At 33.8% G+C, this 26,635-nt stretch overlaps 12 protein-coding genes and 1 non-coding gene across 13 annotated transcripts; 6 read left to right on the top strand and 7 right to left on the bottom strand.

Annotated features, from left to right (window-relative positions):
- Positions 1 to 242: 242 nt before the first annotated feature.
- Positions 243 to 1,526, top strand: NAEGRDRAFT_48896 (uncharacterized protein; the record flags this gene model as incomplete). Its single annotated transcript, XM_002677574.1, has 1 exon — positions 243 to 1,526. The coding sequence occupies one exon, from the start codon at positions 243 to 245 to the stop codon at positions 1,524 to 1,526; it is 1,284 nt and encodes a 427-aa protein (XP_002677620.1).
- Positions 1,527 to 2,033: 507 nt separating this feature from the next.
- Positions 2,034 to 2,498, bottom strand: NAEGRDRAFT_4076 (uncharacterized protein; the record flags this gene model as incomplete). Its single annotated transcript, XM_002677497.1, has 2 exons — positions 2,034 to 2,271; positions 2,353 to 2,498. Coding segments are annotated over 2 exons (384 nt in total), but the record flags the coding sequence as incomplete, so codon positions are not given.
- Positions 2,499 to 2,818: 320 nt separating this feature from the next.
- On the bottom strand, positions 2,819 to 4,411 carry NAEGRDRAFT_67275 (uncharacterized protein; the record flags this gene model as incomplete). Its single annotated transcript, XM_002677496.1, has 3 exons — positions 2,819 to 3,676; positions 3,725 to 3,895; positions 3,941 to 4,411. 3 exons carry the CDS (start codon positions 4,409 to 4,411, stop codon positions 2,819 to 2,821), a joined length of 1,500 nt encoding a protein of 499 aa, XP_002677542.1.
- Positions 4,412 to 4,658: 247 nt separating this feature from the next.
- NAEGRDRAFT_48893 (uncharacterized protein) lies at positions 4,659 to 6,746 on the top strand (the record flags this gene model as incomplete). The annotated part of the gene is made up of 1 exon (XM_002677573.1): positions 4,659 to 6,746. The coding sequence occupies one exon, from the start codon at positions 4,659 to 4,661 to the stop codon at positions 6,744 to 6,746; it is 2,088 nt and encodes a 695-aa protein (XP_002677619.1).
- A 286-nt stretch (positions 6,747 to 7,032) lies between these two features.
- NAEGRDRAFT_67273 (uncharacterized protein) lies at positions 7,033 to 9,243 on the bottom strand (the record flags this gene model as incomplete). The annotated part of the gene is made up of 3 exons (XM_002677495.1): positions 7,033 to 8,003; positions 8,026 to 9,045; positions 9,099 to 9,243. 3 exons carry the CDS (start codon positions 9,241 to 9,243, stop codon positions 7,033 to 7,035), a joined length of 2,136 nt encoding a protein of 711 aa, XP_002677541.1.
- A 774-nt stretch (positions 9,244 to 10,017) lies between these two features.
- NAEGRDRAFT_67272 (uncharacterized protein) lies at positions 10,018 to 10,338 on the top strand (the record flags this gene model as incomplete). Its single annotated transcript, XM_002677572.1, has 1 exon — positions 10,018 to 10,338. The coding sequence occupies one exon, from the start codon at positions 10,018 to 10,020 to the stop codon at positions 10,336 to 10,338; it is 321 nt and encodes a 106-aa protein (XP_002677618.1).
- Positions 10,339 to 10,637: 299 nt separating this feature from the next.
- NAEGRDRAFT_67271 (uncharacterized protein) lies at positions 10,638 to 11,500 on the bottom strand (the record flags this gene model as incomplete). The annotated part of the gene is made up of 2 exons (XM_002677494.1): positions 10,638 to 10,784; positions 10,832 to 11,500. The coding sequence occupies 2 exons, from the start codon at positions 11,498 to 11,500 to the stop codon at positions 10,638 to 10,640; spliced, it is 816 nt and encodes a 271-aa protein (XP_002677540.1).
- A 227-nt stretch (positions 11,501 to 11,727) lies between these two features.
- On the bottom strand, positions 11,728 to 13,834 carry NAEGRDRAFT_57969 (uncharacterized protein; the record flags this gene model as incomplete). The annotated part of the gene is made up of 1 exon (XM_002677493.1): positions 11,728 to 13,834. The coding sequence occupies one exon, from the start codon at positions 13,832 to 13,834 to the stop codon at positions 11,837 to 11,839; it is 1,998 nt and encodes a 665-aa protein (XP_002677539.1). The 3' UTR covers positions 11,728 to 11,836.
- A 1,152-nt stretch (positions 13,835 to 14,986) lies between these two features.
- NAEGRDRAFT_57968 (uncharacterized protein) lies at positions 14,987 to 17,428 on the top strand. Its single transcript, XM_002677571.1, has one exon. It carries the CDS (start codon positions 14,988 to 14,990, stop codon positions 17,400 to 17,402), a length of 2,415 nt encoding a protein of 804 aa, XP_002677617.1. The 5' UTR covers position 14,987; the 3' UTR covers positions 17,403 to 17,428.
- NAEGRDRAFT_79655 (uncharacterized protein) lies at positions 17,392 to 20,378 on the bottom strand (the record flags this gene model as incomplete). Its single annotated transcript, XM_002677492.1, has 3 exons — positions 17,392 to 19,719; positions 19,767 to 20,009; positions 20,176 to 20,378. The coding sequence occupies 3 exons, from the start codon at positions 20,376 to 20,378 to the stop codon at positions 17,424 to 17,426; spliced, it is 2,742 nt and encodes a 913-aa protein (XP_002677538.1). The 3' UTR covers positions 17,392 to 17,423.
- Positions 20,379 to 20,705: 327 nt separating this feature from the next.
- Positions 20,706 to 20,778, top strand: NAEGRDRAFT_t298. The gene has a single exon. It is a non-coding gene; the product is annotated as a tRNA-Ala (tRNA).
- Positions 20,779 to 22,088: 1,310 nt separating this feature from the next.
- NAEGRDRAFT_67267 (uncharacterized protein) lies at positions 22,089 to 23,216 on the top strand (the record flags this gene model as incomplete). Its single annotated transcript, XM_002677570.1, has 1 exon — positions 22,089 to 23,216. The coding sequence occupies one exon, from the start codon at positions 22,089 to 22,091 to the stop codon at positions 23,214 to 23,216; it is 1,128 nt and encodes a 375-aa protein (XP_002677616.1).
- Positions 23,217 to 23,261: 45 nt separating this feature from the next.
- Positions 23,262 to 25,460, bottom strand: NAEGRDRAFT_48889 (uncharacterized protein; the record flags this gene model as incomplete). The annotated part of the gene is made up of 1 exon (XM_002677491.1): positions 23,262 to 25,460. The coding sequence occupies one exon, from the start codon at positions 25,458 to 25,460 to the stop codon at positions 23,262 to 23,264; it is 2,199 nt and encodes a 732-aa protein (XP_002677537.1).
- Between the last annotated feature and the right edge of the window lie 1,175 nt (positions 25,461 to 26,635).

Raw genomic sequence — 26,635 nt, 5'->3', positions numbered from 1 at the left:
ATTGGTTGACCAATTGAACTTGGAACTTTCAAAAATCCCGTTGCAATGCATCAACAGTTTACAACCATTGAAAACTGAAACCAAGAACTTCCGAGTCTGATCAATGGTTGTGAGATATTAGAGTAGATGAGAATTATGTGAGAGGGAAATTAAAATTAATTCTCACTCACCTTCTCATTTCCTTTTCAAACTAGAAAAAAAAAGCAAGATTGTAACTGCGAACACTTGAGCAAAACAGAGAAATGAAAGAAATAAATTATGTGCAAGTTGAGAATGATTCATCTGATGCTGCTGCTGTTGGATATTACATGTCAGGGCAATCTGAATTTTCAGATGGAATGGAGAAAAGAGGTTTGATTCAGGTGGTGTTGGTTGTTGGAGCTAGCTTGTTGGTAATGGTTGCTTTGGGTATAATTTTGGGAGTTTCGTTTGGAGTTTCGAAAAGAAATGAAAGAAAATTGGATTCATTGAGTGAATATTTGTGGATTGATTCGGATGTTGGAATGGATGATATATTTGCAATACAAGTGTTGCTAATTCATTTGAATAATCAGAAATCACTGCAGCAAAATAATTTATTGATATTGAGCTCACTTTCGTCTGTGCATGGAATGACGCCGAATGCAACTATTGGAAAGGAAATTATTGCAAACATGCTAAAAACCAATACTCTGAGTAGTATTTCAAAAGATAGATCATTTAAAATCGAGAAGGGATCAAATTTTGGTTTGAAAGATAATTTACAAAAGTTCAGATTTGAAGATGCTGATTGGTATTCGAATGTGGATCAACGACAAACTGAATTTTTACAAAAAACTGGATTTGCATTGAAGAATCAATTGATTGATAGGTCGAAAGAAGGAGAGGAAACTTTTCATTTGGAACCAACATTCTCACATCTCAATAATCAAGTAACTCAATTGGAATTTCTTCCAGATAATTCACTGACCATTTTGGCTATTGGTCCACTGACTAATATTGCATTGTGGATTAGAAATAATCCAACAAAATTGGAAATGTTCAAGAGAAAGGTCAGAAGAATTGTTTCAATGGGAGGAAATTCACTTTTTAATGGAAATAGAGATATGGAGTGGAATTATCATTGTGATGCAAAGAGTGTTCAGGTAGTAATGCAAATATTTTCAGAGAAATTCTTCATGATTGGTTTGGATGTTGCTAATGAGGAAGCAATTTCTTCAGAACAGTTGACCAATTTGAAACAATTACTTTTCAACAAGAAGGGAAAATCCAATACTGCTTCACTTCTATCAGATTTACTGACCATTAATCCAGTTTCTTGTACCTATGATCCAATAACTGCTTCCTTTTTGATTAGACCTGAACTTTTCACATTCGAACAAGTAAAGGTCAATATTGACCTTTCCTCAGTAGTGAACTCAACAACTGAGTTTGCTGGAAGAGTCTATAAGGACTCTTCATCCAGTGGCATTCAAATTAATGTTGCCAACTCATTCAATACTACCATGTACTATAATTTACTTCATTCCTTATTTTCATCTCTCTAAAATAAATTAATTTATTTACTTGTAATATCCATATTGGTTGAATTGATTTGGAAGTTGATAGCCAGAGGTATTAGGTTGTGCAAGTGAATCTAAGGAAGGAAGTTGCATACCTCCTTGAGAAGGAGGCATTGGTGGTTGAGGTGAAATAAATTGTGGATTTTGAACTAGATTAGTTGGTTGTGAATAAGCTAATGGTACATTATATCCTCCTTGATTATATGGATCATATTGAGTATTATTACTATTATTGTAATATCCATTATTATTAAATGATGTAGTAACAAATTGACGTGATTGTAAATTATCAATACTTGGTAAATTGAATGAAGGTTGTGAATTGGGTGGAGCTCTATTTTGTTGCAACCCAAGTGATGGTAAATTAGGACGATTACTCGATGGTTGTTGCTGTTGAGCTATGGTTTTTGATCTTGCTTGTTCAGCTTCCTCCAATTTAACTTGTTGTTGAACTTTGATATAGCTCGGAACTGCATCTGGACTTCCATACATTTTCTTTGCAATTTCTCTCTCAGATTTTGTAACTGTTGATGAATCCAATACTGTTAAATTATTCAATCTACTAATCACAAACAATCTATATTGTTCATATTCCTCTGCAGATCCACCAGTGAAAAAGTTTGGACAAGCTTCATTCTTCAACATGGAAAATATCTTTAAATTAGGAAAATGATAGGCAACCTTTTCTACAAATTGTTTTAAATCTTTAATTTTGTTTGAATTGACCCATCTTAAGTATTTAATTATTCATCAATTTAATATTTAAATATTTTCAATTATTTCCAATGATGTGATCCACACACACACTTACAATAATGTAATTTTCGGAAGGGGTTTTCCTGAATTAAAAGTAGAAGCAGAATGTATCCGATTATGATCAAGTACTAAACTCGTTAAATTCTCCAAACACAAAACATTATCCGATAAATCAGTTAAATTATTATGTGATAAATCCAATTCAATGATTTTAGGGGCCATTGCTTGGAAAACCATTTGTGATGGAACATCTCTCAATTGTTTAAAGGCTAAACTGCACTTTCCCGAAGGATCCACCACGATAGATGATGAAGCTAACATTTAATGATGAAATTTCGTGTTTTTGTTGTTGAAGATTTTTTTTTGGTGTTTTTTTACAAATTACATTCACTCCTTGTCTTGACGGAGTTTTTGATTTTTTGATCGAGTAATGGTTTTCACACTTTATTAATTATTGAACAAGTTGAGGAGTTGATACTTTGAGGGTAGATAGTGGAGATGAAATGCCACATGTGGATAGTTTACAAGTTGATGGTATCCATTCCAGGTTTCAATAATACTTTGATTGAACCATCCTTATAATTGGCAAACATGTCATAGGCCTTATCTGCTTGACTGAGTGGAACTTGATGAGTAATGATAAAGGTTGGATCAATATTGAGCTGATTGGTTTCAAAAACTCTCAACAAATCCTTCCAATATCTTTGAACAAAGACTTGACCTCCCTTCCAATTCAAACCCTTCTCCATGAGTGGACCAACTGCAAAATCATTACATCTATTCAAGTAATCTCCAACAATTCCCAATCTGCCACCCTTCTTACAACAAATGATGCAATCATTCAGAATTTGAGGAGTGTCTGTCTCCAATCCAAGAGATCTTTCAATGGTGTGAAGGAATCCTCTTTCGAATCTGAAACCAACAGCATCCAAGCAAACATCAGGTCCTCCTGGAATTAGGGATTGAACTGCCTTGACAACTCCACCATCAACTGATGCCCAATCGTGGAAATTAATGGTATGGAATTGGACATGTTTTGGAATTTCTTGTTCGAAAGCTTTACTTCCACTGAAACATTCAGATGGAATATTTTCTTGTTTGCTTTCTATTTTCTTTTCAGTGCTTTCACTACCTGAGGTGAATGGTGAACTCAATGATAATGATTGCAAATCAGATTCGAGAATGTTCTTTGATTTGCCTTTCCATAGCTCAACATCTGCCTTTTTCATTCCTCCCAATTCGTTGAGGTTTCCAAAGACTTGACGAGCTTTTTCTAATCTGTACTCTTCTCCATCAATGAGGACAACGTGTTGGGCACCTCTGTAGAAAGACCACATAGCTGCCATTAAGCCAACGGGACCAGCTCCAAAGATAACAACCTTGAAAATGATTAGAATTCAGTATTAGAAATTCTATTCGAAACTTACCTTATCATTGAAATGAACATCAGCACATTCAGTGGCATGGAAACCAGTACAGGCAACATCAGCCAAGAGAATGAGCAAATCATCCTTTAGATTTGCATTCTCTACAACGAGAAGATTTTGATCACCTAATGGAACTCTGACATATTCTGATTGACCACCTGCATAACCTCCCTAATAAATTTCCGTATTAGAATCAAAACTATTCTAACAACTTACTGTTAAATGAGAATAACCAAATAAGGCAGCAGTTCTATGACCATACATCTTCTCCATTTCCTTACTAGGATTAGTCATATCACACAAACTAAACTCCTTTCTCTCACAATATTCACATTGACCACATGAAATGACAGCAGAAACAACAACTCTATCACCCTTCTTAACATTCTTAATATTGGCACCAACTTCATCAACAATTCCAACTGCCTCATGCCCCAAAATATCTCCCTGATGCATTCCAGAGAATTCTCCAAAGTACAAGTGCAAATCACTTCCACAAATGGTTGAGGTTGTTACCTTTACAATGACATCTGTTGGTTCAGTGATTTGTGGACGGCTTACTTCATTGACTTTAACTGTTTTCTTGCCCATCCATTGGAGAGCTCTCATTTTGAGAGTTGGGTGTTTCTTGTACTCAGTTTCTGGGAATCTGATTTGTTCGGTTGCTTGAGTTGAATAATCTGGCATCTTGCTTTGATTTTTTTATGTAGAAAGAATAAAAGAGAATGGAAATTTCTTTAAATGTAAAATTTAAAGTGGAAATGAAATATGGAAAGTGACCATTTTGAGACATTGACCAAATAATAGCGTGGCCACATAAAGAATCAATTATCAATCGTTTGATTTTCAATGAATGGATTTTCAATAACAATTTTTGAAAAGAACTGAAACAAGAAACTTTACAATTTTGTAAACTTTAAAAAAATAGAAAAAAATGATCACACAAGGGGAACCAGGTAAACTCTCTGTAGAGGCTTTTGTGATTGAACGATTGCTTTCCTCAGAAATTGATAAAGAGTCTCGGAAAATGCTTGAAAAATTGCAAACAAAATACAAAAGCACCTCTTATGAAGCCTTCCGAAATGTTGTGAGTGATAATTTGTATTTTGCTGTGGGTGATGTTGCGAGAGGCTGGATTGAACAAGATCAAAAAAGGCTTGAAAGTCAAATTAATGTACAACAATTAGAAATTGATTGTGAATTAATAAGAAAGTTGAATATCGATATAAGATATGATATTATTGAATTTATTCCTACTACGAGTAGATGGAAGAGTTTGGAAAGAAAATTTAAAGATTTGAATTCTTGTCCAATTTGGCTCAACAAAGTTTTGGAAGAAGGTGGCTATTGTACTGATATTCCAATGGTCAACTATCACAAAATGAGAGTCATTTCAAAAGAGTTTAACAGGAGAATGATGATCAAAATTTTGTCAATGGAAGAATTAGTTCTTGTGAGTGGCGATAAGAATTATTTGAAAAGAATACTCTATTTACTAAAGCAACAAGAATTCTACAAAACCAACACATTACAAGATAATGAGCTCTATTTATATCAAAATGATGATTGTAGTTCCAAAATAATTCCCAAACATCTCTTTCAGGATGGAGTTCCAATTTTTTCTGGCAAATTGGAACGCGATACTAAAGATGTTGACGAAAGGTATTATCTTGATGATGGATTCTTCTTTCACGCACCACCCCCACCAATACCAATATCAAAGAATTTGCTCGATTATAATTATACTAAACTAGTATTTAGATCATCTCCTGTGCTCCAAAAGAACAACTCAATCAATGAGTTTGAAGGAAATACAATTGTTAAACATTTAGTATTATTAGATCCTTCTGCTAACTTTATCACCAAACATTGTAAGAAAGTAGAGAAAGTGACATTATTTGGTGACTCTGAACAATTACTAGAGACTGTCAACGAACTTGAAATAATAACTAATACAAAAGAAGAGGATATTCTAATGAAGAAGTATAAGTGTAACACCTTCAAGTTCCCTAATTCGACTGGAAATGGGATGAAGAAGTATCTTTCGTTAATGAGCAAAAAATTTGGTTCTAAATTCATTGACTATATGATGTCTTGCATTCCAAATTCATTTGATTTTACGAAATTGATGGACAGCCCTTATAGATCCGACTTGTTTTTAATGAAAGAAATATTAGATATTTTGGTGATTGATATACAATTACCCATTGCAGGACTAGCCTTAAATGGCTTGGAAGTTTCTAATCCTGAAGTATTTCAATATTTAATTTATTTATCAAATACCTATCAAAATGGAAAATTATTTTTAAATGAGGAATCGGAAAGATTGATATATTTTGGAATGTTTAATGGATGGAGATTTGAAGCAAATCTTGAAGAGTTACTCTTTTGTACATTGTCTGACGAGGTTTTTTTAACAGTACTATACAGTATTGGAAAGATTAGCAGAGATTTGTGTTTATCTTTAGTTAAATACTATTATTCTAGTTGTAACTATATCTATTTAGAAAAACTAGTACTTTATCTACTAAAAACACAGAAGGATGAGTTTATGCAATTGTGGTATGAAAAGATTCAATGTTTGCCTAAAAATTTCGAAATATATAGCGAATTTGTTCATGTTCCACTGCTAGTTATCATTATTTCGCAAACTAGTCCATTTACAATAGATATTATATTCAAGGAATTAGATAATCAGGATCTTTCTCTATACGAAGAGAATGAGTTTGGAGATAATTTTTTACATTATATCCAGTTAGCTTTGTACAATCACAAAATATCTAGCTATCCAATTACAGGTCTGTTGAAAAAAGTTCCATTTCTCCTTGGAAAAGAAAATAAGGCTGGGGTAACACCATTTGATTTAATCAAGCACAATAGTTATTCAGTTTTTACTGAATTCGTAACTGAAGAGTATGGAGAATTTTTTAGAGATACAAGAAGATTACTGCGATCTAAAAGAAGTTCAACAACTGATATACCAGATGACAGTGTTGCCCAAATTGTTGTAATTGTAAGTTAGTTTAGATTACTGTTACTTGATCTACATACAGGATGAAAATAATATCGAGGTTTATTTTAAAATTAAGCGATCGACTGCATTACAAAAACTTTTCACTGCCTACTGTCAACATCACTCCTTAAATGAGAATGAAATTATTTTTTCCACGGAACAAGGAGCTCAAATTCATGGATCTGATACTTTAGAGGACTTGGCTATTCATGGGGAGGGAATACTCCACGCACACAGACGATAATCGAACCACGCTGGTTGCATCCATTTTTTGGAAGGTTATTTCAAAGTTTATTTATCCTCTTGCATGGGTGGAAACTTCCTTATTAACAGAATAGGTGCCTTCACCATTTCTATTAACGAAAACGCTGAAACTCTTTCCCTTAAAGTAAACATTGCTGTTATTGACTGATAAAGTATTGGAAGAATCAATGTTAAATCTGCCGGATTTCAAACTGGTAATACTGAGATTTCCACTGACGACAATCTTTCCATTCACAACAATCTTACCCCACAAAGTGAATGAACTGCCAGCAGCAACATTCAAATAACCGTGCAATCTAAGGGTACCATTAACGAACAAGTTACCTTGAACATTGAAAGATCTATTGATAATCAAATCACCATTTACAGTCATGTTACCAGTGAGTCCAACAGCATTATCGAATAAACTGGAATTGAGTTTACCACTAGAGGTATAATCACCACGAATGCAAACGGATTGTCCCCAACAAAGAGATGAATCAGAGCCAGTACTAGAGTTGTAAACAATTGATCCGTTATGGTTAATAGTTCCATTATTATAGTAAATTGAACCATTGTGAGATAATGAACCATTGGATGACAATGATCCATTTCCATAATAAATAGTACCATTATGATTCAATGAACCATTGTAAGAAATTGATCCATTGTTGTACCAAACACTTCCATTTTGAGATGTAGAACCATTGAAATAAGTTTGATTACCATAATACAAGGTACCATTATGATTCAATGAACCATTGTGATAAACAGAACCATTATTGTAATGAATTGAACCATTGTGAGCTAATGAACCATTGGAGAAGAATGTACCATTTCCATAATTCATTGTACCATTATGATTCAATGAACCATTATGATAAATTGAACCATTATTGTAATGAATTGAACCATTGTGAGCTAATGAACCATTGGAGAAGAATGTACCGTTTCCATAATTCATTGTACCATTATGATTCAATGAACCATTGTGAGAAATGGTATCCATTGTGATACCAAACACTTCCATTTTGAGATGTAGAACCATTGAAATAGGTTTGATTACCATAATACAAGGTACCATTATGATTCAATGAACCATTGTGATAAACAGAACCATTATTGTAATGAATTGAACCATTATGAGCTAATGAACCATTGGAGAAGAATGTACCATTTCCATAATTCATTGTACCATTATGATTCAATGAACCATTGTGATAAATTGAACCATTATTGTAATGAATTGAACCATTGTGAGCTAATGAACCATTGGAGAAGAATGTACCGTTACCATAATTCATTGTACCATTATGATTCAATGAACCATTGTGATACATGGTATCATTGTGATATCTGATAACACCAGAGTGTGAATGAGTTCCATTTCCTTCAAAAGTACCATTTCCATATGAAATTGATCCATTCTTTGTTACTGAACCATTAGAATAGAAAGTTGAATTAGAAATATAGATATATCCAGTAGAATTCAAAGTTCCATTAATTCCCATAAAATCATTTGAAATACTACCATTCATAAAGGTGCTACCATTATGGTGATAGGTATTATTTGTGATGAGGAAAGATCCATTATGTGAAACACTTCCATTAATAACTGTCAAATTGTTTCCAATAAACAATGATCCATTTTGATGAATATAACTTCCATTAACAAAAACATTATGAGTTCCATTGAATGAAACATCTCCAGTAGTATTCATTGTTCCATTAAAAACTGAATGAGCAGAACTATTATAATAATAACCAAATAAAGTGGCATTTCCATTAATTGAGTCGAAAGCATCAGATTGTTCTGTGAAATTGAAAAACTTTGGACCATCAACAATTTGGAAAACATATGTCACTTCATCAACTTGTTGTGTTGTTTCCTTTTGGTTCTTATTGGAACAAATCTTTAAAGCACCCTTACAAATTGTCAATGCCAAATTACTCTTCAAATCTTTGGCATGTTTAATTGATCTAGCTCCTTCAAGATAGGTTTCAAGTTTAGTACAGAATTTAAATCCCATACGTCTACAAAAGGCTTTAGCAAATGCTGGTTTGACTGTCAAATGGTGTGTCAGTACTCATGATGACATCATGAATTATTTTACTTACCATATTTGCTAACCACCATTTCAACAGCAGTTTTACAGAATTTACATTCATTTGTAGTGCTGAAAGTACTTTGTGCTGCGCATAAATGTGCTAAGATGGCGAACATCACCACCACAAGCAACATGACACTTGTCAATTTACTCATTTTTTTTTCGAGATGTTTGTTTTTGGAGGTCAGGAAGGACTTCTCTTCAATGTTCTAGAAAAATTGAATGGGGGTTACAATTTTCAAAGAAACTCCTATACCATGAATCTTTACTATTGAAAAATATGTAAACAATCTCGATTTGGATGTATGTGGAGTTGTGAACGAACAGTGCAACTAAACGAACTCTTCAAGTTTTAATATTCGAACACCTAGAAAAGACAATAAATGTCTACATGATCATTCAATGATCCAATTTCGTCTCCGAATTAGAATAGAAGGAAGTGAAAGGAGTTAAGGTCAGAAGATGGGAGTGTGAAAGGACTTGTTTTCATTATTGTCCATGGTACTCCTTAGAAGTGATAATCATTTTCACACACATTCAAGTGGCAACAATTTGATTTGAACAAACAGAGTAGGAGAGGAAACAAGCTCCTTGAGAAAGATTTACGATGAGTTCGATGACCACAATCTCAGTACAGGATCACGATCTTTGATGAGTAGTAATCAAGTAACTGTAAAGAAGATAAGGATGTTTATGTGTAGTCACCATTAAGGTATTCAAATAATGACTGGTTTTATATATTGTGTGAATTATTGAAAGCAAATGAATGATCTGCTGTGTGTCGCTTAATTACTTTAATATCTGGACGTCCAGTCATTACCTTTTAACATTTACTGCTTCAGTTGGTTATAAATGTATTCCCATCCATTCCATATGTTTAGAATAATGAAGGAAGTGGATTGTATCAAATCAAACCTGGATCTACAGTCATGACTGTTTATTGTGATATGACCACTGATGGAGGTGGTTGGACATTGTTTGCTGGCATTCGAATTGATTATAAGGGAGTTCACTTCCATGTTTTTGATGACAATACAGCTGTGGCCACCTCAGAAACCACCTATTTCCACATTAAGACAGAAGAATTGATGGCTGTCTCCAAACAGGTGAGAGCTGTTCCTTACTCCTCATTGACATTTGTAATCCTGATAGAGCAGTCAATTGTACAATACATACAGGTACACAAGTGGTCCCAACTCACATGTCCTATTCAAAAGCAACCAATGGTCAATGTGTTGGATTCAGAATAGGACACAATGTGGGATTGGTCCACATGTCCCAAACAAAAAGTATTTTCACAACTTTTACCTATTATGGAGCTCCTGAAGGAGGATTTCAATATGAAGCTGGTGTATATTATAACGGTGACACTACTTGGAGAAATGGTGCTTTATTCTTGAGATAAATTTTTAAATATTTCAATAATTGAAATCTGCAACTATTTAACTTATTTTCTCTAATTCCTTCAAAGAATAAGGCTATTCCTAAACTCCTTACAAAATCATAAACAAGATTCTTGAAAATTACAAAATTCAAAAAATAAATATATTTATTCATTCCACCATGGTTCACCCAAATAAATCATCTTCTTTGTCATACCACCATCAATGACAAAGTTTTGACCAGTGATGAAACCACCTCCTTCTTGACATCCATCTTGAATCAAGTACAAGCATAATTTTGAGACATCTTCAGGCTTTCATTTGTGAACTATTTAAAATATTATTGTGAAATTATACTTACTCTTCCAACACGACCGACTGGATGTTGACGATGATCCAAATCTCTCAAATTATATTCTCTTTCCTTTCCAAGTTGATGGTCTTGAACATCGATCCAACCAGGAGAAATGGCATTTACATTAATTTCTGGTCCTAAACTAATAGATAAGGAGTGAGTGAGCGATAATACTGCACCCTTAGTGGCACTATAAATTTCTGTATTGGCCTCACTTTGCAAAGCTCTTGTGCTTGAAACGTTAATGATACATCCCTTTGATTGTTTCAAATGTGGGACTGCATACTTTGTAGTGAGGAAAATGCTTGTCAAATTAATAGAAACTGTACGATTCCATTCTTCCAAAGATAAACCAGTAATATCTTTAGCTCCATAGTGTGGATGAGAAATGGCTGCATTATTAATCACTGCATCCAATCTAGAAAAAGTTTCAACTGTTTTCGAGACAACTTGTTGTACATGATCTTCCTTTGAAACATCACAATGTAATAAAAGATATCTTCCTTGTGATTCTTCAATATTTTGGAAAGGATCGATTGGCAATGAACCTTCTTGTGGAATTGCAATATCGGCAACACAAATATTATACAATTTACTCTGTAAACAGGCACGAGAAATTTCCAAACCAATTCCGTTCAAGCCTCCAGTAATTAAAACAGTTTTACGTGAATCCATCATCTATTCGATATCAATTTGATATATTATTATTAATTTAAAATTGGAGAGGAAAAGAGTGCTGATGCAAAGTGTTCTCTTCACTGTATTTTTTCTAATTTTCTAATGATCGTGCGTACTTTTTCTATCCTATTTTACAATGATTTTGAGGTGAATGAAGATATTTGTGAGATGCCTTAATGGAGAATATAATCTCAGTGTTTCGAATTCAAATAGCTCATAAATTTATCTACATTATATTTGGACAATATTTATTATCGTCATCGTGTCTCAATATAATACAACATCAGAGTAATCCTAGAGTAGTAGTAGTCAAAGGTAAGGTGTGGTGATGCATTATTCATCGTGTGCCCATTCGGCAAGTCTATCTTGCTTTCCGTGTTTACGAGCAAGAATTTTCGAAAAGAATTTAACATACAGCACTAAAACTACAACCACTGCAATCATAATCAGAAATACGTTAAAGACCAATTCTACAGAAAGGAAGTTATCCATCAAATTATTGGCAATGCATTTCCAACAATAATCTTGTACATTAGTCTTGAAGAGTTCGGTTATCTCGTGGCCGAACAAAAGCTTACTAGAGTACAATCTGAGTCCTCCAGTAAATGTAACATAGTGATTGATAAATGCATCTAATTGCAAATCGATTGGGAAAGCCTTTTCTAACAATTTTTCTGCAGCACCCCTATTAATGATGTAACTTGCTGCTCCATAAACTCTAGTGGCTGTTGTTGTCATCCAATAATCGTTGTATCTTTCAAATTCTCCACTTCCAGGGAACAAGCTGAAGTACATAAAAGCAACATCAAATTTCTTTGGTAAGTGTGAAAAATAGGTCATAATTTCATCGTAAGGACTGGTAATTTCAAAATCGTCCTCAAATATTAAAATTCTCTCATAACCTTTCTCAATCATATCCTTCCAGATGTTGGTATGTGTAAGATAACAACCAACACCACCCTTTGTGGAAAGTTGATAATCCAAACTTCTTCCTTCCAAAATGGCCTTGTAAGTTGTAATAGATACATGATTGAAAATATCTTGGTCTGTTAATGCTTCACCAAATACAGGTTCAAAGAATGTATAATTCGAAAATATACCACCTAAAGTGTTTAAACGTCTTATAGATTTTTGTCTTCTATCTTCTCTTATTTTCAAATTAATCACATAAATATGATCAATCTTAAAATCCGTATTAATTTCATTTTCTTCTTGTGGTGTTGGTTTTCTAGTTGGAAGTGGGATATCGTGATGGTTTAAAGGTTTGATATATGGTAAAGGCTTAATGTCTTCTGTTTTAACACCTCCTTCCGGTTGAATAGGTGTGGTTGTTTTTGTTGCCTTGTTATTTTCCATCATTAACTTTGGGTTTTGTTCAGAAATTGTTGTTGTTGTTGGTGGTGTTTGTTCTTCTTCTGTTTGTGATTGTATCACCTTTTTCTTATTCTTCTTCTTCTTTTCTTGTGGTTGTTCATCTACACCCATCACTAATTTATCTGTTCTAGGGTCTGAAGACTGCAGACTTTCCCAGGTAGACTTTGATACAGGTTCCTGATGGTGTCTATTCGCTATTAGAGATCCATCATAAGTGCTATGGTCGTAAATTGTTGTAGCTTCTTCTAGAGAGTCCATACTATCATCAACACTAGTTGTAATAGTATTTTGAATCTTTGTAAATACACCAGAACGTAAATTGTACACGAATAAAAGGGAAGCAATTACACAAAGTAAAAGTAGAACCAGGAAAATGGCATTTCTACTTCTAACAATAAAATTACGAAGTAATGTTATAGATTGTTTAAATTCCTTCTTTCGACTAGAACCATTTGAGTCTGTCGATATAGAAGATAAAAGGTTTGAGAAAAAGTTATCACGGGAATTTGTACCATAGTGTTGTTGGTGATGGGAGGTCCTATAGCTAAAAGCATGGGGATTACTATGTGTACGTGGTCGAGCATTATTTGATGAATTACTAAGTTGTTGTTGTTGATGATGTTTCATGGCAGAGGAAGCGGAAGCAGGATTAATACTTGTGGATGAAGTAGAGGAGACAGAAGTGTGGGTGTTAATTGTTGGAGTAACATTATTTGTTCCGTTTAACACAACAGCAGTGGTAGTAGTCATTAACACGCTTGATTTTAAAGCTTGTTTTGTGGTGAGTGAGGTGGTGGTCGTTGTGGTTACTTCTTGTTGTGGTAAAATTGTATTGGTTTGTTGATTATTGGATGATGAATTATGATATTGGTCATTTGGAGCAGATGAAGTTGCCGATGTTGCTGATGTATTGTTGGCTCCAATAACAGCCTCACCGTTATTGTGGGGCGAAGGCATGCGTTTTTTTTTGAAAACTTGCTTAGTAACTTTGTGATGACAAGAGGCCAATTGTTTTTTAGGAGGGAAAATAGTGAGTGATATTTCCTCTCGAGTGCTCAACTTTTTGATTTTCGACCTTGATTTGAGAGGGCAAGTTATCTATCACTACTCAAAACTCCAATAGAAAGGAACAAGAATCAAAAGTAAATAAACTAAATATAAATCATGAAAGATAACGTTGAAAAAGCCAGTAGATTTAGCTCTTCTTGTTTTCAATGAATATTGTCTTGTGGCAACAGAAAGTGAAACGTATTGTTGTGATGAGACCTTGACGAGATGAGTGCTCATCAAAATTACGTTCTCGTAGACGAAGCAATCTATCCAAACACTGCTCGCCACTTCTAAAAAAGTTAACCTTGTTTGTAACCAACGGTTGAATTTCTTTTTCTCGTCACTTACCGTTGGTAATTTTTTTCCCGCCTCCAACTACAACTTCGTGTTTGCGTTTTTACTTGTTCACAACTCTATTAAGAAAATGTGCAGTAATGAAGGCCGAATACTGCCAATTCAAAGTATTAAATGAGAAAAATATTTCATACAAAACCATCTGCGTTTAATTTGTTGTGAGTATTTTATTGATCGAAAATAGGATTACCAAGTAATTGAAGAATGGTCTTTGAATAATTGGAGCTCCTTCCACAATTTTTCAAAACTCTCAATCGTTCAATGAATCAACCTTAGAAGACCTTTTTAGATTGTTCTCTGTTGAGGAATGAAATCATTATAGTTACAATTGATTGTGAAGTTTGAACAAATGTTAATTTCTTCAACTCTTTGGATTGTTTGGATATACAAAGCCAAGATTTTTAACTATTGAGTAAGAAAATGAGTTCTTTAAGTTGTAATTGAAAAAACAATTCATTGCAGCAATGATATTAACATTCCAAACTCCAATCTTTCCATACAACTTTCCTATCCATCAAACAATTCATTGAGAAGATTGAACAACCTTGATGTTGAAATATTAATATCATCTCAATACTCTATCCACAAATTTATTTGCGTTCAAACAATATTCAATAGCATCTAAGAATTCCGCCCTCAAGAATTTTTCATTTTTGCTTTTATAGATCAATTTCTGAATATTTTTAGAATTTCCAACAAGAAAAAAATGTTTTCCTACATCAGCAATTTAATAGGTGGAGGAAGTGCTGGTGGTAAATCATCATCATCATCTTCTTATAACGAAAAGATTGCTGTGGATGGAACCTTGATCGAATATGTAACCAAATCTAAAAATCCGAAGACTGCCATTATGAAGGCACAATTAATTATTGATAAATCAGAAAGCAAGGGAAGAGACATTGAATTGGTGATTAAAAACAAGGAATTTGATAAGGAAAAGATTAGTTTCTTGTTGGAGGAAGCAATGGAATTTGGTCAAGTTGTTGATCAACCTGTTGTGATTGCCTATTGTTGGGTGAATGGTAATACTATTTGGGTTTTCAAATTCTCTGAGAAGAATTACGAATTGTCAAAATGTCTTTCTAGATTGGCTTATGAATGCATCTTTGAAAATAGAGAAGATAGAGATTTTGATGAGGAAAAGGATAGCTATGACGATTTGTTGATGGATACAGAATTGCCATTTGATGTGGATACTCTTGTGATGTTTAAAACTGCATCGAGTCCTGTTGTCAATAAGCCAACAGTTGTTGAATCTAAACCAAGTCCAAAAACTGTTGCTACACTCCCTGTTAAAGAAACATCATCTGTCAAACCACCTGTTGCAACACAACCAACAACTCAACCTTCACAATCATTGTATCCATCTTTGCAAATTGGTGATGAGCAAACAAGAAAGAAATCATATGAAAAATCTATTGGTGGTAAATTGGAAGAAATTTGTTCTGCCAAATGTGATTTATACTTGTTAGATGAAAAGACTCACATTTATGAATTGAAGAGAGAAAATGTTACTGCTACAATTTATGAAGTGTTAGATGAAGAAGGTGATTCAAACTTTGACTATGTTATGGATATTAGTATTGGAGACGAAAGACTGATCATTCAAGATATTAACAGTGAAATGAATGCTCAATTCTACAATCAATTCCACTCAATTACTTGGAACTTTACAAATCCATTCTCTTCATGGAGTTTGATTTTCAAAAATTTGGATGAAGAGTCAGAATTCAAGACTAATTTGAGTAGATCGATTTATGAATTTAACACTTGTAATGATTTCTTCAAACTTGCCATTGAAGATCAAGAAATGCTTGTTAAAACATCTGCAATTGATCAATCTATTGGAAACAGCTCAAAATATTTGCAAGATTTGGATTATGAAGATGAAGATTATGTAGATTTTATTTCTGATTCTGAAGAAGAAGAAGAAAGTGAAGACGAAGAGGAGGTTGTTCCATCTGGTGGAAAACAACCTGGTTTACCAAAATATACCAACTCATTCATGTTGGACAGTTCTCAAAGAGAAAGAACATTTGTCATTAGAGGCAGTGATATTGGCGTATTCAAGAGAGATGATGATACTGATCACCCAGTTTTCGATACTCAAATCAAGAATGTTAGCACCACAAAAGGTGAACTCTTTGTTCCATACAAGGCCATGCTTCATAATCAAGATCGTGACTTGTTGTTCCTTCACAAGGATCAAGATAATGAAGATCATTGTGGTAAGGTATATAGAATGGATATTACAAGAGGTGAAGTTGTTGAAACATGGAATACCTTCCAAGATTATGTTCCAATTACTGAAATTAAGCCAACCGAAAAGTTTGGCGACCAATTACCAACTCAGGTGTTTGGTGCACTCAATGATAATGCTGTTTTTGCACTTGATCCTCGTATTCACGGTTCTGATAAGGTTGTTGGTAATATTTCTGCCATCACCTCAAATTCTAAACCACAATTCTCTTGCTTTGCAACTACTTCTGATGGAAGACTTGTTGTCGGTAGTGAAAAGGGTGAAATTAGAATGTTCAGTGGTATTCCAAACCTTGACAAGACTGGAAAGAAGGGAACCCATCCAAAATCAGCCAAGACCTTGCTTCCAGGTTTGGGTGATGAAATCATTGGTATTGATGTGACTTATAATGGTGAATGGGTTGTTGCTACATGCAAGACTTATTTGATGGTTATCAACACTTCAATGCCTAATAGTGATACTACTGGATTCACTGAAAGAATGGGTAAGAACAAACCAATTCCAAGAAAGATTCAACTTTTACCAGAAGATATCAAACAAGTTGGTGGTTCAGTATCTTTCAAGCCTGCTAAATTCAATAGTGGTATTGATGGTGAATTGTGGATTGTTACATCAACTGGTCCTTATTTAATTACATGGAATTTTAAGAGAATTACTCAAAATAGTTTATTCGATTACACAATGAAGAAGGTCAACAACAATGAAAATGTTGTGATGAGTGAATTCAAGAGTGTCAGGATTAATGAAGAAGGCAGACATGCTCCAATTATTGTAACAACACCAAATGATGTCTTATTAGAAAAGAAGAAAAAGACATCTACTGTACCTTACAAGAAGAGAACAACTCAATATAAGAAATAAAAATGTAAATAAACCTTTAATTTAAACATTGATAAATTGTGCCGAATCGAAAAGGAAGAGCCTTGGTTGTTGTTCAATTTCTTCCAATTCCTCATCGTCACTATCGTATAAATCGGAAGGAACAGCATCCAATATCGAATCTAAAATCTTGCTCTTTTCTTCTCTTCTCTTAGAAAGACTTCCAGCAAGAGAGGTTGAAAGATCAAGTTGCACTTGATTAATTTGTAAAGAATCTCTTGAAACATTCTTTGTTTTGTTTGCCAATTGGTCAATATCCAAACCTTCAATTACTTGAACAACTTGAGCTGACTTTTCATCAGTAGCATGTCCATACCATGGATCATCAATTGGTTTGGTATTTTCTTCATCAGTTACTACTACAGTGGTTGTCTTGGTAATAGAATCTCCAGTAAATGCCTTCTTTACAACCTTAGTGACACCTGCAACATCACCATAGGTTTCCTTCAAAGTTTCAATCTTGCACAACAATTCACAAACCTTGTCTTGTGAAACGAGTTCAATCTTGTCAATAGAAGCAGCTGCCTTATCACTGATAGCTATCAGTGAAGCAAATGATTGAGTATATTCCTTCAATTTTTCTTCCTCTGAAGCTTGTGCCTTCATTGCTTCGATAGAATTTCCACTATTGTGTCTCTTTTCAAAAGTGCTAAGAACTGTCTTGGTGAGTAATCCTTGTTGAATTCTAGTATCCATAATAGATTTGATATATTGTTCCAATTCCTTAGAATTATACAATTCAGCCAAGCAGAGTAAATATGTAACAATGAGAGTATGGATCATGAGCTTGTGTCTGACGTGCATAGTTTGTTGCTTTTCAACAGTTTCTAATGGTGTTGGTTCCTCATCATTGGCAGCTGAAGCAGTGTTGGATGAACCAGTTGATGTGGTAGAGGAGGCTGTTTGTACAGCAGCTTCTTGAAGTTTGAAGAGCATTGGCAAGGCATTTTCAATTTCCTTATTTCTATAGTGCTTTAACATATTTCTCAAAATTCTGGCGATGGCTGCAAAATTTTCTGGAAGATTATCATTTAAAAACAATCCCTTGTAAATGTAGACATATATCTTGGCTCTTTGACTTTTGGAAATGGTAATACGAGTTTTGATTGCAGCACTATTGCTGGCATCAATATCTTCAATGATTGCTGGAGACATGGCTGGTTTTTTATCTGATGTACCAATATTTGGAGATTGTTCTGGGAGGTAAGGTTCTTTGGTTGAAAGCATGGCAAGGAATACATTCAAATACTTGACTCTAACATAGACAGAGGAATTTGGTTTGACACTCGATTCCAAAAGAGCATTCACTAAATGGGATGGGAAGAAAAATTCGTTATTGTTTGATTGAGCATTATTGTTACCTGAGGATCCAGCTGGAACATTTCCAGTGTTGGATTGATTAGTGTTGGAAGAGTTACTGGTATTTTGACTCAAAATGTAAGCACCAATCTTGGCAACATTTAACAAGCAATCAACAAGTAATAAATGTTGAATAATATTTGGTGACAATTGTTCCGATTCAATCAATCCTTGAACGTTACGAGTAAAGTCAGATACTGTAATTTTACCCTCTTGCTGACGAATTAATTGTTGAATAGAATCCATTAATGAAACGTTTTGTTGAGTAAATTTACCACGTTGAGCAATAATGTTGAGACATTCCAAAACAGAAGAAGTCAAGGCGTCAGTTTTGAGAATTTCTTCATATTGAGTTGGTGAAATTTTTGGAGTACTAGATACAAAGTTGCTCTTGAGAGTGTTAATCAATTGGGCAACTGCTTCAAAAGCACGAGCACCACTTGTTGCACCCTTCTTTGATTGTATAGAGATGATGAAAATATTGGCACGAATCATTCCTGCCTTTTGAGCTCTATCAAGAATTTCTTCAAAATGTTGCATATTTGCAGAAACAATGACATATCCCTTACTGGACCATTCATTTGATGATTGAACAATAATTCTCATAATAGATCTCACTAATTCTGGTTTAGAGACCCATCTATTTTGATCATCAAGGAAATCCCAAATAGGTTTCAATACGTGACGAATGGTGCTGTCGTTGGCTTGTCTAGCAATAGCACCCAAACATTCAATAGAAACTTTTGTAGCACTTTCAGCAGTGAGTTTAGAAAAATCAACATTAGGAATTCTAAATATCATAGTGTCATCATATACTTGTGTAGATTTTTCCAAATAACCATTAATTGTTAATAATAATACAGGTATAACTGGTGCAACTCCCAGAGATTCAAGTTTAGGAATCATTTTAGTGATTGCATTAATACTAATTACTTTAAGACTATGATAATTGTTAAATTTTCAATCAGTTGATGATATGACACTTACTCTAAATCCTCACACTTTACCAAGTCAATAAGTTTCAATTCGTACTTGTTAAATGTTCTAATAGAAGCTCCCGAAGCATTATCTACAGCACTTGTGAGCAAATTGACAGCTCTCTTCTTTAATTTTGCGTTTTTCCCATCAATTAACAAGGTAATAATATTATCAACATTCACTACGAAATAACTCAGATCTGATCGGGTGTTAATCAATTCGTAAAATATATCACATCCAACGGCAACGTTACTAAAGTAATCCAATTTGTTGATATCGTATTATTGTTATTATTATAAATTTATAATATTATCAATTGATGACAGTCAATATTATTAATAAAGTAAATAAATATATTATTATATAATAACAATATTGATGCCAGGTTATTGTTGTTGTTATTATTAAAACAACTTACAATTCATTTCCCTTTTGATAATCTTGTTTAATCCTAGCTTCAAGAGTTGCTCCAATACTTGGCAATTGATCAGGATAGGTAACAGCACGAAGAGTCAAGCTCGAAATTAAATTCTTAGAGGTTTCATGGCGCTCATTAGCATCAGCATAGATATCGTTGATACTCTTCTTGTGATGAGGCTCTTTACTTCCGCAAATACCCATTTCTTCTTATCGTTCGAAATTTACTACTACTATTTAATAGTTTAAATATATCCTCCACCTTCAATATAGAAATCTCTAATATTCGGTCGAAAAAGATGATGTTGTTTGTGTGTGGTTTTTAGGAGATGATGAAAACCACGCAACAGTGTGATGAATTTTTTTGGGTAATAGAACTGCGATATGTTCATAGCAGCAGAGGATTCTATTTCACAACGATATCCATTCTCTTTCGTTTTTAATATTGTTATTAACAATTAATAACAAGTGTAAGTATGATAGGAGATTGATAGTTATTCTTGATAGGAAAATTTTCAAAGTGAATGTGAAGGGGATGTAGCTCACATGGTAGAGCGCTTCTTTAGCATGGAAGAGGTACGGGGATCGATACCCCGCATCTCCACTCAATACTTTTTTATTTTCTTCATCAATTATTATTTTCTTGCTTCTTTTTATTCTGTAACGTCAATTAATTCCTTACATGCAACACAATATCCTCGAGCCGATCGACAACAACCACTCAAATATACATATCCTTCACTGGCAGCTTTAAACATTTCATCATTTGGTTCTCCTCTCAAGCACGGAATGATAAATTCTTTCGATGAACATTTGGGACATGTTGGAATGGCAATATTCCTCTCCGTATAAAACTTGTTCAAATACTTTTGTCTCTTTGATGAGTTGGCAAATAAAAGTATCTTCTTTTGTTCTATTGTCATGTCTTGATGGGCAATTGTTGTTATTATTGATGATGATTTTTTCAAAGATTGAGGAATGAACTTTGAAATTCTTATTGTTGTTGTTTTCTTAGAAAACTTGAACTTTTGATAAGGAAAGAGTTCATATGGACAGTGAATTGATTTTGTAATGGCAGGTCAGAAAGGTTGATTGGTGTGTGCTCACTTTACAATAAATTTCAATATACAACCAAGATCTAAAATAATCTCATTTTCCATTGTTGACCTTTTGAATTCAAATACCAAACCAAAGGTTCACCACTCACCTTATTACAATACAACCATTCAATTAGTAAATTTTTCTGAAAATTGTTCTTTCAATTATCCCAAATCGCTCCATTTTCAGCAAATTCGCCAAATTTCACAGTTAAAAATTCCAACAATTTTGAAAATTCACAACTTGTCGCTCACTCTACCATTTACCCAATCTTCCTCTGGTTGCGAACTCTATCAGCCATAGTAGTTTTTCAAATCAGCATCTCAAACAACTCAACAGTACAATTGCAGTAAGAGAGTTGGGATTATTACGGAAAAGTTTAAAAAAACATAACGACACGAATTTTTGTGAGTATGCTGGAGAGAGATGATGGAAGAATTGCACATGAGAGTCATTGTAATGTTCCTTCATCATCATCATCATCATCATTATCACCATGGATGAATCAACAGAGTTGTTTGCTTACTTTGGATGAGAGGAGAGGAAGAAGGGCAGCACGAAATCACTTTGAGAGTTATTCAACAATTGTGTTGGGATGTGGTGATAATTCCAAGTGTGAGTTTTTTTACAATCATAATCATCGTCTTATCTTAATAATATTGAATTATATTGAATTTTGGTTCGTGTGTGTGGGTGTGGATGTGAAATTTAATCACAGATCAATTGGCAGTAAAGAATAGGGGAAATTATGAAGAGTTATTTCCATTGTGTAGTGTTGAAGAATTATTGAGTAGAAATGAGTCGAGAGTGAGTGAGATGGCTTGTGGGGAGAGACATGCAATCATGCTATTGGAAAATGGAAGGGTTTTGTCAATTGGGGATAATAGTTATTGTCAGTTAGCTCTGGATCAATTTTACTTGTCAGAAGTTAACAAGTTTACAAAATCATCTTTGAGAGATGAGATTGTGAAGGTTTCTTCAAAGTTTAATCATTCCATCTTTTTAACAAGGGAAGGAAGATTGTATTCCTGTTCAAATGTTAATCACTGTGGTCAACTGGGTATTGGATCTTTCATGTCGACTAATGTTTGCTATCCAATTAGTTGTTTCTTTGGTGGAAATAGAAATTCAATACTTTATCATGTTCCAAACAAGACATTTAGAGTGGTGGATATTGCAACTGGAATGAATCATTCACTGTTCATTGTTGAAAAGTATAATAATGAAGGTAGAAAGGAGTTTTATCTTTTTGGGTGTGGAGATAGTTCAATGGGTCAATTGAGTAAGCTGCAAGGTTGTGTGAACTCACCTCAGGAAATTAAGAAATTTGAAGAGCCAATCAAGAAGATTGATTGTGGAAGTAATCATAGTGCTGTTTTATTAGAAAATGGAAAGCTCTTCATATTTGGATCGAACCAGAAGAATCAATGTTGTGCCTCTTTCAACATTAACAAAATTTCTGAACCATTCTTGATTAATGGAACATTTTCTGATGTGCAGTGTGGTAAGGATCATACTGTAATGGTATCAATGGACAAACTTGAGATTCTCATAACCAGTGCAAAGTGTAAAGAACCAATCGTACGTAGAATTTCACCAAATGTCAAAATAGCATCAGTTTCCACACTCTCCAATTCAAGAACTGTTCTACTCACCCAAAATGAAACCTCTGTATTTGTGAATATTCTCAATCCAGAGGGAATAATTGAGTCAGCATGGGAATATAATCAAAACAGAGTCATTCCCAAGCAAGGATATGATTTCAATGAGGTAAGAAAACCAAAACATGATCACTCATGTGAATGTGGTTGTTTCACTTCAAAACTACGTTTATTTAGCGGTCATCAGTTTATGTACATTATTTTAGAAAAGTTTTGTCATACCATTTATCAAAAGCTTGGCAATAACAACTTTTCAGATATTCAAATAAATACCAAGTGTTAACCAATCAACGCCATTATATTACAGCTATATCTTCAATTAATACAATTAACAGCAGATCATACTCGAGTATTGTTGCTTTTCCTCTTCAATCTCCATCAGTAATTGCTCCTTGAACTGAGTCTTCTTTTTTTCAACTTGTTTGAGAGCTAGAAAACTCCTTATCATTGATTGAATCTTTGTTGCTGCTTGATTCTGAACTTCAATCTTCATATCTTCAAGCATTGAGGCGTACTCTTCTCTTTCCTTATTGAGTTCTTCAATTAACCTGTTATGACATTCCATCATCTTTCTCTTGTATCTTTGTCTAGCAAGGAACTTTCTTACCATCAATTGAATAGTAATGGCAGCCGCAACCTTTCTTGCATTTTGGAGAGAACCTGGGTTCTTTTTTGAGGATGGAGAAATACACTCTTCTCTCAATAGTTCACTATTTGGTTCCAATTCTGTTGGTTCACTTTCAAAATCACTCAGTGCACTGCTAGAAAGTGTAACATTATATCTTTCGCTATTAGCAATCGATCCTTGTCTCGAGAAATTGAGTGGGGAAAGCTTAATGATAGCAGATCTTGGTGATTCTGAAGGTGTCTTTGAAATATCTCCATAATCATCGAGTAGAAATGAATTATTGAGGATATTATTACTTTCATCCAATGTTGTTTCTTCAGGTCTTTTTAGAGGAGTGAGAAATATTTTCGAAGATTTGAGTGCTTTCTTAGCAAAGGACATGGCCTGTGGAATGTTTTGCTTCTTCTCCTTAACTGATTTTTCAATGCTCATAATTTTACCAAAATATGGATCCACTTTCAAAAGGGGGAGTATGCTAACCAGTTTCTTCACTCTCCTATATTCCTCGGCGTCAATCTCTGCTCTTGCCATAACTTCTTGTCTTTCATTTTCTAGAATGACATAGTGTATTGCCTTGTTCAGTGTGGTAATATAGTACCTTTCGTTTTTAAATGCTGGCTCGAGTGGATCCACCATTGGTTTTCCCTTATTAAAAATTGCATGCATGGAAATGTTGCAATCATTGTATGGTTGGTTTTCACAAATAGAGGTCACAATTCTATACACCTTAATCATGGACTTGAGCCATCGTTTCTCTATAATTATATCGTGGTGGGAACTGAGGTGGTGATTCATTATATCAATAGCTTGAAAGAGGTAGTATCGACTAGGAACCATCTGTTTCGTCTCAAATAGTGCCACACCATAATTGAAGGTATTAAAGCACTTATTAATAATTATGAAATACTCATTGTCACAAATGAATGTCAAAATTCTATTGAAATAATCTAGCAAGCTTGTTTGTACAGAAGTGCTTGGAATTTGGTTTTTGTACAAAAAAATGTTATTTTCAAAGCACTCAATTGCTTCCTCATACTTCTTGCGAAAGAGACAACTAGTGGCATACGTTTGCAAAATATATTGAGCATAAATGCTTGTTCCTGTTTGACTGTACATTTCATAGGCTTGTTTGGAATATTTGTACATCATGTTATATTTTTTTCTTTTTTTGTAATAATTACACATGGCACTGCTGAATAGAGATGTGAAATAATCTTTCAATTGGTCGCTCTTGAAGTGTTTCAGCATCATTTCTCCTACTTTCAATAGTTCCATGCTGTTGTGAAAGCTCTGGTATTGAGTTGACAAAACAGTTGAATAATTCAGAATGATAATTGAAAATAGAGATAAAGATAAATTCAGTTCATATCTGTCCTCTGTTGTGTCGGTAAACATGGAAATCTTTCGTTCTATCAAAATTTGAATACTCTTCAAACACTCTTTAAAGTTGGCATTAGAATAATCCATAAATGATTGATTCAGAAGCTCAATATTTGTTGGTTTCAATTGTTTTATCCTCACACTTGGTTTTGGAGGTTGAAAAGTGAAAGTACCACTATTAAGAGAGGATGAAGGTGAAGGAAGTGATTGAATCTTGTCAATTTGACCAGCATCAAACTTTTTCTCCAAATCCAATAACAATCCCCATATAGTTTTATCCAATGAAAAGTATGCATATCCATACAGCCACAATGGTTCAACAGCACTAGTGTTGGGCTGTGAAGAGTTGTCACTCATTGTTTCAGAAAATGTCTTTTTCTCTCCCTTGTTGGGAGATGCATTCATTCCATCAGCAGCTGAATGTTTCACTGTTGATGGAGGATGAGGATGATGAACGTACCCACCATTTCGTGGAGATACCTGTACAGTCGATGATTTGTATTGTCGAAAATTCCTCATCCTTCTTATATTTAGCTATCTATACAATATGATACAATTTCTGCACTCCTTCTTCGGGATGTAGTTAATAATTTAAACAATCTTCAATAATTCACAATGATATACTCTCAGAGTTTCCTTAAGAAGTGCCCGATCAAGAATGGTTCAACCTAATATCCTTAAAAATTACTGTAAATTTTCTCTGTATGTGGTTTGATGGTGAAGGAAGTGAGGCCTTTTTTTTTGATTTAGAAATTCCTGAATAGTTTATCGTCAGTGATTTTTTTGGATTGAGATGAGATGCAAACATGAAAGTTGCATTCACATTAGAGATTAATGTGAGGTATTGAGAATTATTATTATTATGTGGATATTCAAACTCTAATGCTTGTTAGCTTTGAGTAAGAATTCTTTGTTAAGGGTGAAATTGAAATATTATTTGAGATTAATTCATATTGATAATCATGATGATGATGAAGAAAGATATTAATTATTGGAAAGACAAGTCCTTTCCATTTGAGGCAAACATAAACTTAGAATATGTATTGTTGTAGCATGATGATGCTGTCGGTATTCAATTAATTTAAAACTCTAATAATAAAAAATGAAATTATTGGCCATTCACGTTCTCTACAAGCCAACAACAGCAAATAGCAAATCAGTTATTTTGGCCGGCTATGATGAATTATCTTCATTCGGATTCTTTCAACGTGGTACTGTTCGTGAATATGTTGTATTTATTACTAGATTATTATCGGATAAAAATCCTCCAGGAACAAGACAACAAATTGTCAAGGATGAATACACTTGTTATGTACAAACAAGAGTGGATAGTCAATTAAGTGCTGTTATTGTTACGGATAGTGATTATCCAGCTAGAGTTGCTTTTTCATTACTCTATAAAGTACTTGTTGAGTATGAAAAGAAATATCCAAAGTCAACATATACATTAAATACAAATCAAATCGAAGACTATGGATTGCAATTAGAATCAATTAATGATTACTTACAAAAATATCAAGATCCTAAATCTGCTGATGAACTATTAAAAGTAATAACTGATTTGGATGATACAAAAACTATCATGAATCAAGTATTGGAAAAGATGGTAGAAAGAGAAGGAGAATTAAATGACCTTGTAAATATGAGTGACGACTTATCAATGAGTAGTAGAGCTTTCTATTCAGCTGCTTCAT

This window comes from Naegleria gruberi (assembly GCF_000004985.1).
Source record: "Naegleria gruberi genomic scaffold NAEGRscaffold_22, whole genome shotgun sequence".
Classification (NCBI taxonomy): domain Eukaryota; phylum Heterolobosea; class Eutetramitea; order Acrasida; family Naegleriidae; genus Naegleria; species Naegleria gruberi.
This window is presented reverse-complemented; position numbering and strand designations above follow the sequence as displayed.